Raw genomic sequence first — 12,969 nt, 5'->3', positions numbered from 1 at the left:
TTGTTTCTCCAGGACTGGTGCCAGGCTCATTCCTGTGGTATATGAACATCTTGTGAACACACGGGGCTGTAGTGTGTGAACACTCCTAAGCCTTCAGAACAAGTGAGGGGCTCTGTGGCAGATTTACCCCATGCAACTTATGCCAGAGCTGGCCTGTAGTTAAACGCAGTCTGTCACTCCCCAGGGCTGTCAGCTGGGTACCTTCAGTTCACAGTGCCCTGCCATCATGCCTGTCCATTTGTTTCCCTGAGTTTGTTCATCTCATGTTTCATTTTGGATACTTCCCTTTTTGCAAGGAAGAGGTAATCAGGGTCTCATGGAAAGTTTGTTTTGAGAAACCTTGAGAAAACTCAGTCCCCAGCTGTGCTCAGCCAGCCACCTTGCAGTTAAATGCAGTATCTGTGAAGACAGTAAGTCAGTAGACCCTAACATCAGAAATGGTCAGCACATTACTCCACAATGAGGACAATACCTTTTGCTATCCGACGTAAACTTGCATGAATCTGACACAGTTGGATTCCTCCTCTGCTGTCCTTCTTCTTCTTCTATCTCAATTCTTTCAGAAGGCAAACAGAGAGAGAAATATCACATTGCTTCCTATTCCTCATTGCCAACTAATTCAAGCTGTTTGTTTTTGTTTTCCCTTAAGCTACACTTTTCCTCTATTTCATTTCCCTTGGGGGCATCTTTTTCCTGTCCTCGTGTTCCATGTACTCTTTTAGTGGTGAGTATTTCAACTGGCTGAATTAAGTGAGACCTTCAATGACATTTTTCTGTCTATCAGTCACTTTACAAATGGCATCAGCTGATGTTTAAGTTTCAGAAAATGTCCTGGGCATTATTTCTCTACGGCACTGACTGCTTTAGCAGTCAAATGCTTGCAGCCTGAAGAATATTGGCACTGCAGGTTGGAACTATGCTTCCCTAGAAGATGAAAGGCAGTGAATAAGTCCAGGCAATCACTCTTTGCTTTAGGTTTTGCATAGCCCAAAGCATCATCATTACTGTAGCTTCAGCATTTATGACACTGTGGGCTCTCAAAAGCCAGCATCCTTTGGCCCAAAAAATCCTACTTTTCAGCTAACTGATGCTCCTCCACTTTGAAACACCTGGGAACGTCCTATTCCAGCATTTAACAGTATCCCTGGTACTGCACACAGACACACAGCCTCAGTACCATTTCCAGAGCAGGATCAGTGACCTACCTCTTGGCGAACAAGGGTGGGAATTCTTGTGTTGGGCTGCTGCAAAGGAAGAATAAGATAGCAGTTACAGAAAACTCTGGAGGCAAAGTCAGCTCCCAAGGGGATTCAGACCAATATTTGACTCATACGGTGCAAGGTGTTAGGGATCACATAGCACTGTCTGGGAAGCATTGACAGGGACTGGGTGTGTTAGACCTCCACGAGTTACAGAACAGATAAGCTAAACATAAACATAAGGAGTCACATTCTGTTAATGCTGCTAGTAGCTGCTGAGTGTAGCCCTGAAGAGTAGCAAATCATAATGTGAAGTAAAGAAGTTTCCCCAAAGGGCCTTTTTAATTATACACCTTCCTGATAGTTGCTTTTCTCCCTGCACACATGCCTCCCTATACAGCACGCCATCCTGCATGCATCAGAGAAACTGGTAGCCAGGGCAAACTCCCTTCTTAGTGACATTATGAGTCCTACTCAAGAACTTCTTTCATTGCGGGCACTGTTGAGTGTTGCTGGCACATCCCCTCCCTTCTCTCCTCTGCACTAGCAGCCTCCTGATGCCTCATTGTGTCATCCTGAGTTTTATCAGGAGGAAAAGGATTCACACTGAAAGGCGGCTGCAAAAAGCTCATCATAAAAGTTCCTGGGAGATCAAAGATCTTGGAAATCTGGCCTTCTCCTCTCAGGAGAGAAATGGACAACAGAGCCTCAGACACCAGAAACTCCCACACACCCTTCTACACATTACTGTTGTTTTTTTACAAAATTACGTTTAAGCTGCAACTAAGGATCTTGTCATTCTAGGTACTGCTCAAACATAGTGCAAAGATAGACTCTGTCCCAAAAAGCTGATCCGCATGCAGTTTCTTACAGTGGTATATATTTTTTATGACTTGCCCCTTCTGTCCCACTGCTTCCTGCAATGAGACTGGGGAGAGGAGGATTACTAAGAATTGAGCCTGAAAACTTTGGTCCTAGTTGTAAGTCCCAGGGAATTGGGGAAAATTATGTTTTTTTCTCTTCCTGAAATGTCACCCCTCTCAGTAGGAGACACTTCTCAAGACTTCTAAAATAAATTGTCCCATTTTCAGAAACCAGTGAATCTCCTTGGTACTTCTAGATAGCTGGCAGCTAAACCTTCTGCATCAATAGAGAGATACACATCGCCTTCAGCAAGTCTTTAGTTCAGGCCACCATCCCTGTGAGACCATGTTCAGCAGCCTCCTCTCTGTCTTCTGCCCCCAAAATTCCACGGTGAAGACTCACCCGTTGCTTTTCTTGGCCGCTGAGAGGACGTAAGCACGTTCCCTGCTGGCAGTGCGTCTCAGGACGCTGTTGGCTGCCTCTGTCCTGGAAGGAAAGGAAGGAGTCAGTCAGCAGCTAGTAGCTGTTGAGTGTAGCCCTGAAGAGGCTGTAGGTGAACAGCCCCATGGAGGCTTGTGCTGACCCTGACAGAGCTACCATGCTCTGGAAAGATTATGAAATCCACTCAGAGCTAAGACAAGTAGAAATGTCCTATCTTTTTCCCTAGTATAAATCATGCTCTTCATACTAGGCCACAGTGGTCTTTCATAGATGTAAAGTGTCAGGCAAAAAAATCATTCCTCCTCCAGGAGGGCAGAGAGAATGCTCCTTCTCAAGACCTGGACTGTTGCAATACAGTATACCACAGGACATAAAACAGGGTATAGGCTTTGCAGCTGACATGTTTCAGGGATCGCGTGTGTCTACACAGATGTCAGAACCACCAAACATATCAAAGGGGAAGTGCTGATCTCAAAGATAACTTTTTCTTTCAGGTAGGGGGTGCTGTCTATCTCCAGTGGGCAGAACACTCAGTTTTTATTTGTAGAAGCCCTGCATCTGAGAAAAACAGTTTTAGAAACAGAACAAGGACTTTTAGAAAACAACAAGGGCTCTGGTTGCCTCAGATGCTGTATTCCAGGCAGATCCGTCACACAGGAAAAACACATTTTGCTCCTGATGTGTGAACGAGAGATCAGTCTGCATCTAGATTTAGATGAAGGTCCCCAAGCAGTCCAGACTAAAAGGCACACGTGTAGACTGTGGGAGGTGGACTTCTCCCTTTACTGCCAGGCTATTTGCATGCTTCTATCTTTTCACATAGACAGGATACACTTGATGGATTCCACAGCCCGGCTCTAGCTGCCAAATTAATTGGGCTATACTGTCAGGTTGAATCATGTCAGGCTTTTAATTATATTTTGTTGGGAGCACAGCCGCCTGTGGGCATAGATGTGCTCTGTGTAGAAATATCCGCTTATTATAATTTTATTGCAATCAGCCCTAATGGGTCAGCTGTAAACGTCATCAAATTGACCCTCCCAGTAACGAACAGTTAAAGTGAAGAAAGTCCACTTGCCACTGCCCCTGCCCCTGCAAGAAAACAGTGGTCCCCTGCAGGGCATACCTCTTTTTATGTTCATCTGGAGTAAAAGGGACATCCTCCTCGTCCAGGTCCACTGACCTTTGCTTGACATTATATGGAGCTCTGAAATACGAAGGGAGGGGAGAACCAGAGTGAGGGAACTGCCTCTGGAGACTGTTCAAAAGGCAGCACGAACAAAACCCTAAATAATCCAAGGACAAGCCATGCTGAAATGGGTTCAGGCACTGGAAGTGTTGCGCTAGAGGGGGGAAGGTGCATGCATTTTCCATGTACTTTGGGGTACACATGTCTGCATAGGATTTTGTTTTCTTAGTGCAGGTGTTAAGCCTAGAAGAAGGTTGATAAAAGCTCAGCTGCACTTCAATGGTGGAGGCCGTCTTTGACATAAAAAGCAGCGTAGAAAATGTCAGGAGGCCTCTCCTTTCTGTTCTGCCAGGAGGCCTCTCCTTTCTCTTGGTTTCAGAAAGGCCAGTAACACTGCAAACCAAGCCTCAAGGCTGCGTCCTCCAGTTTCTGCCTTAGTTAAGATCAAGCAGTAAAATTTGCTGCACAGAAAGGCCGCTAGCAGGCCAAGGAATACCTCATGGCCCAGACACACGTAGAGGTAGCACCAGCAAATGATTCACTTTCAAGTGAAAGCTCTAAAACGCTCAGCTGATCAAGGGATCAGCCTGGGTGGGCATCCACATGCAGGTAGCTTCATCTCTGAGGCTCAAATGCTGCTGATCTCCCGCAGCAGCTGGTCAGGGCACAGACAGAAAACATTGTTCCCCTTTGTACACTCACAGTTTCTTGTAATCCTCAGTTGTCATCCGGTAGCCAGAGGAAGAACGGCACTGGCTGGATCCCTTTGCTCCAGTGCTGCAGATAGCACAAACCACATCTATTAACATGACCGTCCTAAGCTCTTACCCTTTGCCACCCCCTCTTCTAGGACTCAGGCTTCATAAGACAGGGGAAAACATGGTGATCCCAAAGATTCAATCTCTGAGTTCAGAAAATGCTTTTTAAAGGAAGGGTAGCATTTGTCTTCTTTCTACAGATTTGGACTAGGATTTGAGGTCTACTTTGTTTCCCCAGGGCTACTGAGAGCTGTCAGAGCAGTATGGGCATAGTCTTCTGTGAGACAGTGCTACTTCTTCACCAGACCAACCCACAAAACGGAGGAAGACACTGTGCGGCATCATGCTTCTCCCCAGCTGAATCAAAACGGGGGGAAACATGGGGTTTCAAAACGTTTGATTTGAACCACAAAAAAATATCTGCTGAGATTAGAGCTATGCTTAGGTCTAATTTTCTAAAATTAAATGCAAGTGCCTCTCACAACAAGGTGGGTTTCAAAACAACTGACATTAGAAACACCAAAATGAAGTGTTCCATCCTTGCAAGGATTCTTTTTGATTTTGTCCCCCAGTCAAAACAACTTTCCAATTTCAGCCCAAATCTGTGAGTAGTTTCACAGTCAACTGCCATCTCATGCTTTGGTGAAGGAAAGACAGAGTTTGATGTCATATCTCTTTCCTATGTCATCTTAGCGGAGCTGTTCATTTAATAGCCACTGTCTTCCAGGATTTAGTAGGGATTTAAAGGAGCTCAGTGGAATCCCACAAGCACTGGCCAAGGTAAAAATGATCACTAGAAAGATATATAATATTCAAAAGCTCAGTTTCATGAAGAACATGAAGATATACAAACCTTTTCTTTGCTTCTTTGGAAGATGAAGAATCTGGTAAGGAAGGAGTCTTATCAATGGTTCTTGTGAACACTCCCCTGGAGAGAAAAGAGACATGCTAAATTGGATGCAGGGCAGAGTCTGGAATCACAGCTAGGAGAGACATGCAGCCATTCTTTGGCCAAATATCATCTGCGTGCTCTACCAGGAGCAAGCTGCTGGCTCAGGACACAAAGAATTAGCATGTGCTTCCTTGGAAAAGCCATTCTGAGAAAAGTTCCTGCTTTTGATAACACTGTAAAATCAGCTCCCAAGCAGGCTTGGGTATGGCATCACAGGACTTGCCAACCTGTTTGGGATCAGGGAGGCATCAAGTTCTTTGTGGGCAATGACTGATGTGTTAGAGGAAGCTGAACCACACAAGCTCCATCATCAGTGCTGTGGTGATCATAAGAATGGTGGAACGTTTTCACAGCACACTGATCTCCCCATGTGTGATCACTGTGTTGCTCAGAGGAGATCTGATTTTCTGTTAATGTCACCAGCAAACTAGCTGGTATACATGATACCCAAGAATATCTTTTCAAAGAACCACTTGAGCATCACCATGTTTCCAGCTAATCGAAGAGTCCAAGAGTATTTCTCCTATTTGTTGCTCGTGATCTAGTTCTCCTTCCCCTATAGTCCAAGTGCTTCTTGTGATTCTGTATACTAACCTGATTAGGTAACCGGACTGAGGCTTGGAAGCAGAAGACCTGTACAAGGAACAGATATCAGTGAAATGAGAACACACAGGGGAAAACAACAGCAGCATCAGCACTAGTATGAGAAGGAAATGTCCACAGGACATATGGCTGTCAAGCCAACAACTTAGCCAGATTATCCTTGAGTGATATTTCAGATACTGCAAGAAAATTGACCTCAGAGGGATTCTTTAAAAGCTGAATAGCCATCAGAACATGCTCCATAAGAGTTCTATCAGAAAGCCAAATTTTAGAGTTAGTCAATTAAAATTAACCATGCTGACAGTTTTTGCTGGCTCCAATGTAAATCCTCAGATTGAAGACACAGAGGGGGAAAAATGAATGTAGATATTTGTTGTTTTGTCACAAGAAAACATCAGCTTTACAGTAACTTTTCTGAGTGTCTGTTCTCAGGGAGGAGTGTAGCATAACTCCCCCAGAGGGAAAGGAAAGAGATAACATTAGGTGAAGATATAGTTGCTTGCGTCAGGAATGGAGGAAAATGTCCCTGGAACCTGCTTCAGTATTGGGTTGGAGAAGTCTTCGTGAGAGCTAGGTGGGGACCACAATGGCCAGGACTCAAGAGTAGGTTCCCATCAAACTGGACACAGACAGCATCCCTCTAACCCTGCCTGGATACTACCCTCTCTTTTATCTGTCTGTCCAGGTGCCCTTAGGATCATAGGATAATTCAGGCTGTAAGGAAGCTCAGGAGATATCTGGCCCAACCTCCTGCTCCAAGCAGGGTCAGTCATGATGTCAGACCTTAGCAGGAGGGCAGGATTACACTGCTCCCCACTGCATATCTGAGGTGACTGTCAAACTCAGATTTATCTTTCCCCCATAGCAGAAACAGAAATGTAAACTCACTGCAGTCATAGTCTAGCTCTGGAGTTCTTAGAATGGAATAAGCTAGAGCACGATCAGTGCTGGCCACTGTCCCAAATTCTTGCTTCTGCAGTGTCCTCTGAGCAGGCACCAGCAGGGTGTAGTCCACTGCAGCCCCATTCCTTAGCAGTCCCCCAAGCAATGTACTTTGAATGAGAGCTGCAGGGAGGCTGAGTAGTCGCCCAGCTTGGCATGCTAATGCCTGTCCTCACTTTGCAGCATGAACAGATTCAGAGTATCCTAGACTCCCTGTCATTTGTCTGGTGCTGACTTCAGTCCCCCAGATATTTGTGTGAGGTGAAGAGACACCTTCAGATGTCATATTTCCAATGTCACAAATGTCTCCGCTAGTATTTATACTGTGACCAAAAAGCACAACACTGCAGAGGGAGGCAGAAAGGGTAGGGCATGCTAGGGAAACCATCCTAATCGCAACAAGAAATGACAAGAGCTTGCACAGCAAAGGGGAGAGTAAGCAGGAAACTGCTCAAGGCAGACAGCAATGCTTTCGCAGTGGTGGCACTGCAGCTAGCAAGGAGCTCACACACAGAGCTAAGCCCTTCCCAACAGTTTTATATTTTAGGACTCCTACGAGCTCTTACATCCCTGAAGAGCCATTGTGCTCTGCGCCTGAAACAACAGTGGACTCCCATACAAAACTTCTCTTGCTGTGAGCAGCCCTCAGGCTCATTGTATCATAGTATAGGAGCTAATGCGCAATGGTGATCTCGTGGAATCATAGCCTTGATGGCATCCATTCATCTGCAGAGGACATCCATCCACCCATTCAATCATCCCTCCATCTATCTAGAGTTTGTAGGAGGTGAGCTACACTTGGTAGGAAGTGAAAATTTGTAAGACATTGTACTGAATAAAGCAGGCTTTCCTTGCGGACTATATTTTTCAGTACAATCACAGTAGTGAGTGGGTATGGGGAGGTGAAGAAACACCATACATTTGGGAAGAACCAGTAAAAAGTTTCACTGATGTCATGAGGTAACACAGAAGGAAAGTAACAGGAAAGTTCCCTCAAATTACCTGTCGCTCTGGGGTGCAATAGGTGCTGAGACTGAAGATCCTCCATCAGCCTGTCCAGACCTGAGAAAATAGGAAACACACCCACATAACAAACTTCTGATCTTACTTAGACTTGCCAAACATGGCAGTGATGTTTTCTGAGAGAGCTGCTAAGAGAAAAGCAATTTGGACTTGGGTTTGTTTCTAACTACAGTGTCTGGTGCAGATTGTGGCCTTCTCTGGTTCAGGGGTGGCTGCATGTCATATCTCTGTGAGCTGCAGGGGGAGATGCAGACCTGGCTGGATAAGGTCACTTAGAAAGTTTCTCAACTCAAAGGAATCTCTAACTAACTGCCCCGTTTTTTGTCACTCCAGAGATGGTGAAACAGAACCTGACTTCATGCAACTTTGGAGTTCTCCTGAGATTTCAAATCTGCCTGTGCTGTTGGATTCACAACTCCCAGAAAAGGCCATTTCTTAGTGTATTTCTCTGTGTATTTATCAAAAATAAATAGGAACACTGTATCGCTTTGGCATTGTCATTTCCTGTCATCATGGGGACCCAACACCACGCCAGCCCGACATGAGCTTTTCCTACAGACCAGAGAATAGAGTGCTCATAACCAGTAGATGAGGAGAAAGGAAGGAAGAGGAAGAACACTTCTTGGTGGTCATACTTACAATGGGCTGCTCTTCTTCTCCTCTTCAGAATCTGAATTCTGGTGATGGATCCAACTCTTATCCCCTTTCAGCGTGGTACGAACCTTCATCTGCCTTATGATCCTCCTGCGATCCTCATCTGTAGGTGTAATCACACGTCCTAGGATAGGCAAAGGAAAGGAAGAAAGGGAGAAAGCAAAAAGGAGCACTGAGAAAAGGCAAAAATTCAGTTGCAGATGAGCTAAGTGCAAATCTCAGACAGGCGGGAGCACAGATTTCCTTTCAGTCAGAGATTAAAGCACTGAGCAAGTCTTTTGCTACTTCTGATGGCAGATGGAAACAAGTCGTCATCTACACTTCAGGATCAATTTACCCTGGCTTCCTTGATGTATCACTTCCTCTATAGAGATTTGTACAACTTTTTTTTTCTCCTTTCAGAGAACTGTTTAACATCAATGAATCATTTTCTTTCAGAAAGATTAAATACATATAGTAGGTAGTCTAACCACACATTTTAAAAGCAGTGGGTTTCCTCTGGCATTTCCCATCAGATCAGCTTTTTGGTTTGCTGGACAAGATAATACTTCTTGGTCTTGAAGCTGAATCAAGGTTTTGGGGATAGAGCCATAACATGCAAACACACCACACTCAGCTTTATCTTGAGTTCTTCTAGAGTTGGACAAGACACACACTTTGGTTGCTCATTTCCACATTTCCATTGCCAAGTGCAGTTTCAAACACGTATTATCAATTTATGTCTCTCTAAGGGCCTTAATCTCTAAATGTCCTGTCTTATACAGTCTCTCCTTTAGGCTTGTTATGTCAAAGAGCAACTCATCTCCATTCTCTTCCTTTTCTCTGTTCAGACAATGACCATAACCACACACTCTGTTTCAGAAAAAGTCAGCAATAATGATTCAAATACAAATTTTAAAGTTAGAAAATTGGAAATTGTTGTAGATTAGGAGATGCTAAATCCTCTTAACAGTATAAAGAGTAGGTGAAAAAAAAGCAGCACAGGTTAATGGGGAGGAGCACTGAGGCCAAAAGGAATTAGGAGCAGGAAGGGAAGGTGACATAAGGGTGAGAAAGATGGAGCAGTCTTTCATAAGGAAAGGGATCATGTAAGTGATTGAAGAGCAAGGCTTCAAGAGTACTCAGATGACAAAGTCCTGCTGTTTGACATGGGTTTGACCAACCTGAGTGCAGCTAGATAGAAAAGATCCCAGCATTTTAACTGCAAAATTCCCCTTCCAGCTTTTTCTGGTTTGGGAAATAGCTGTTTTCCCATGAGAAAATCATAAGATGAAGACCAGACGAGGAAATCTCCTTCTCCATGTGTTTCTAACTATCTTCCATCTCTTGCCATTTTGAAAATGACTGCTAAGGGCTGAAAACATTAGGTCTGCTCTCCTCATAGCACTTAGACCAATACAGCTTAGAGGTTCAGAGACACCAGTAAGTTACTGTAGCTTAACAAATAAATTCTTATCAGTCAAGCCAAGAAAACTGCCTGTCTGCACACTCTTAGCCTATGGCAAACATCAAGTAATTCAATTTATATACCAGGAAAGGATAGTCAGCCAAGTCGCAATATCTTGGGCCTGAGGTGGACTATAAGGCTGCTCAGAAATAGTTATCACTGATCAGCTGATACACAGTAATCTGTTTAATCTATACTACATGATCATGTGCTTCAAGTCTCTGTTATATAGTGAGGGTATGATTTCTTTACCAAATAGTCACAACAGATCACCTCTAAGAAGAATGCAGCTATAGCAGTGAAGAGAATGTCATTTGCCATGTAGAATTAGCAATAATATTTGAAAGGCACAGCTATATTTAGGGGCAAGGATATTAGGCCAAAAGTAACACTGCTCATGGGGAACACTTGAAAAAGCAAGGGCTGCTTTTCTTAGTAGTGAAATTTAAAATTAAATTAATTGCCTAACAGAAACAAATAAGGCTTTTCTACTCTTCTCCAGATTACTGTTTCAGATCACCTATGTATTTATTCAGATCTAAAGGTTCTGCAAGCATCTGTTGTTTAAAAATTAACTCTCAGAATTTGCCACAGAATTTTGCAGCCTGGGCATGTTCTCAGAACAAATCAGAGGAACTTGTAGCTCCAGTGAGAATTTTTCACATTCCTTTGATTATGAGAGATTATTAAGAGTGTATTAGTAATAAAACACTATTATCATTACTATATGAAGGTAACACACTGCACAAGGATGGTTTCCACTCCACAGACCTTATATTTTACTTGTAGAAGAGATGAGGACAGGATTTGGGCAGACAGGGGTAAGGACAAGCTATCCTGGTCAGTCACTGCAGCGGCAGCTAATTGTTGTGTTTATTTTCAGTAGACACTTCAGAGAAGGAGGACTTTAAGGAGAGTCTTAAAGAGAAGAATATGGTAGTACATTATTTTACACTGATGTCCAAATCTCAGTCAGGCTGTAAGCTCTCCAGTTCTCCATATCTTTGCGGATGCTGAAATTCTAGCCAAATGCACATAATTCTGGAGCTCTTGCTCGAGCAGGCTCTGACAAGGAAGAGGTATCCTTATCCCTTGAACATGCTGCACTAGAGGAGCAGAGCTGAGAGGCTGTAGTTGATGCAGTGAAGCAAAGAGCAAAGAAGCCAAGTGAAAGTCTATGGAAGAGCAAGAATCCCCAGCAGATCAGAGTGCTGAAAAGAATTACCTTTGCTGACACCGAGGGACATCATGGTTCTCAGAAGTAGCTTCTCCTTCCACTCCTGTTAGAAGACAACAGGCCCTTGGAAGAAATGGAAGGGACGAAAAAGAGATTAGTAGTTCTGATATCAACATCTTTGAGGCCAGGTGGGCAGTGATCATCACAACAATGTCACAGCCACAGAACCTGGAGGAAGGGGAGACTGTGACACAGACGGTAGGGAATTGTCATTTCTCCCTTTGGCATGTACTTTCTGGGGCTGTTCAGTGCCCAGATGCAGGTGAAATCACAGGAACAGGGTCTTCCTATCTGCAAATCCACAGACAGGTCATGACAGATGTGTCCTTCCAGGCCTGGGAGGGAAGTGAGGGAAGTGCACCTTAGGTGCCCAGAGCTACCCAGACTGGACAGACACCATGACACCTTTTGTAGTCCATAAAACAGCTGACGTTGTACTGGTGTTGGCTCACACACTACCTTTCATCCTCCCCTTGTCTCTGAGAGGGTGCTCACAACTCACACAGCCACTAGCTCCCCTCCAGGGCTCCCAAGGTAGGACAGAACAAGACAAAGGTGATTTTCCCTGCCTCCTGTCCAGCCACCATCTCACAATTTAACATGACAATGCGGTGTGCCCTCCTAACAGGCAGCACCCAGTGACTGGCAGTTGCAGAGCCTCTTCCAGCCAGCAGCCACCACCTTCTCAGGTCATCATCTCCCACATCAAAATTCTCAGAGCCACATAAATTCACACAGATATTACAAAACATGTTGATGTCCAAGGTGTTTTTTTCAAAGTAGCTGAGGGTGAACTGCTTGAGTGAACCTTGCCACTTTCATCAGGCAGGAGTATAATACATGGGCTCTTAACAAGTTGCAGTTAGTAGAGATGCCCCATTATTTCCCTCAAAACACGGCAGAAGAACATCTTACTGCTTATCTAAGAGGGAAGAGTTACCTGTTGCTCTTGAGGGCATCTAAGTCCCTCCTTGAAGTGACCAGCTGAGCATTAAAGAGAAACTCTTAGATGTACAACCTAGGAGATGCTTTGAGATTAGGAACTTGGAGAGCACTGATCCTTTAAGTGCAGTAGTTGAATCAAAAACAATCACAAAGCAAAGAGCAGGAAAAATTGATTGTTTCAGATATTGCCAAAACAATATTTTTATGTATGTAAACAAACAAAACAAAAGCAAAAAAACTCAAAGCAAACACACTAGTTTGGAGTCTAGCAGAGCACAGATTAACTCAGCACTTGATTACATTTTTATCTGAAATGTTTTTTTTTCTTTTTCCACACTTTGAAATTTCTCAGATAAATAGTGAGATAAGCCCTTGTTTCAGAAGAGAAAGTCAAGGGAAACTTCCAACTTTTACAACCTTTTTCTCCATTCTTTCTTTGCCAAAACTACCTACTGAACCTGGATTCTTAAGTGACTACACTATTCATTAAGAAAAATGCCCAGCCCTATTTGGGAGTCTGCGAATCTAAAATTAGGTTGTTATTATCTGCTGGTGGGCTAGTTTCTGCAATATTGCTGAGAAGCCACACGCCCCTAAGGAATGCTGAGCGCTGATCTCATAGCATTGCTTCTTGGAAAAGTCTCCTCCTTTGGCTTTTCTCAGCTGAAGACTCACCTCTGCTCTCTGCATATCCACCCTCATTCAGTTTTCACTG

The 12,969-nt window shown here is 44.0% G+C and overlaps 1 protein-coding gene across 1 annotated transcript in view; it reads right to left on the bottom strand.

The window, feature by feature from the left end:
• The window catches only part of ZNF185 (zinc finger protein 185 with LIM domain), a 32,880-nt gene extending 21,558 nt beyond the window's left edge, over positions 1-11,322 (bottom strand). Inside the window, exons 1-10 of the mRNA XM_062585057.1 lie at positions 11,298-11,322; positions 8,611-8,749; positions 7,951-8,010; positions 5,998-6,036; positions 5,305-5,379; positions 4,396-4,470; positions 3,631-3,711; positions 2,466-2,549; positions 1,206-1,244; positions 473-556 (exon numbers count right to left, since the gene is read on the bottom strand). Of these exons, the coding sequence (XP_062441041.1) occupies positions 473-556; positions 1,206-1,244; positions 2,466-2,549; positions 3,631-3,711; positions 4,396-4,470; positions 5,305-5,379; positions 5,998-6,036; positions 7,951-8,010; positions 8,611-8,749; positions 11,298-11,322 (701 nt within the window). The remainder of the gene's footprint in view (positions 1-472; positions 557-1,205; positions 1,245-2,465; positions 2,550-3,630; positions 3,712-4,395; positions 4,471-5,304; positions 5,380-5,997; positions 6,037-7,950; positions 8,011-8,610; positions 8,750-11,297) is intronic.
• Between the last annotated feature and the right edge of the window lie 1,647 nt (positions 11,323-12,969).

This window comes from Rhea pennata, chromosome 11 (genome assembly GCF_028389875.1).
Source record: "Rhea pennata isolate bPtePen1 chromosome 11, bPtePen1.pri, whole genome shotgun sequence".
In the NCBI taxonomy this organism is placed as follows: domain Eukaryota; kingdom Metazoa; phylum Chordata; class Aves; order Rheiformes; family Rheidae; genus Rhea; species Rhea pennata.
Note: the sequence above shows the minus strand (reverse complement) of the source record. Positions and strands in the feature narration are given on the sequence as shown.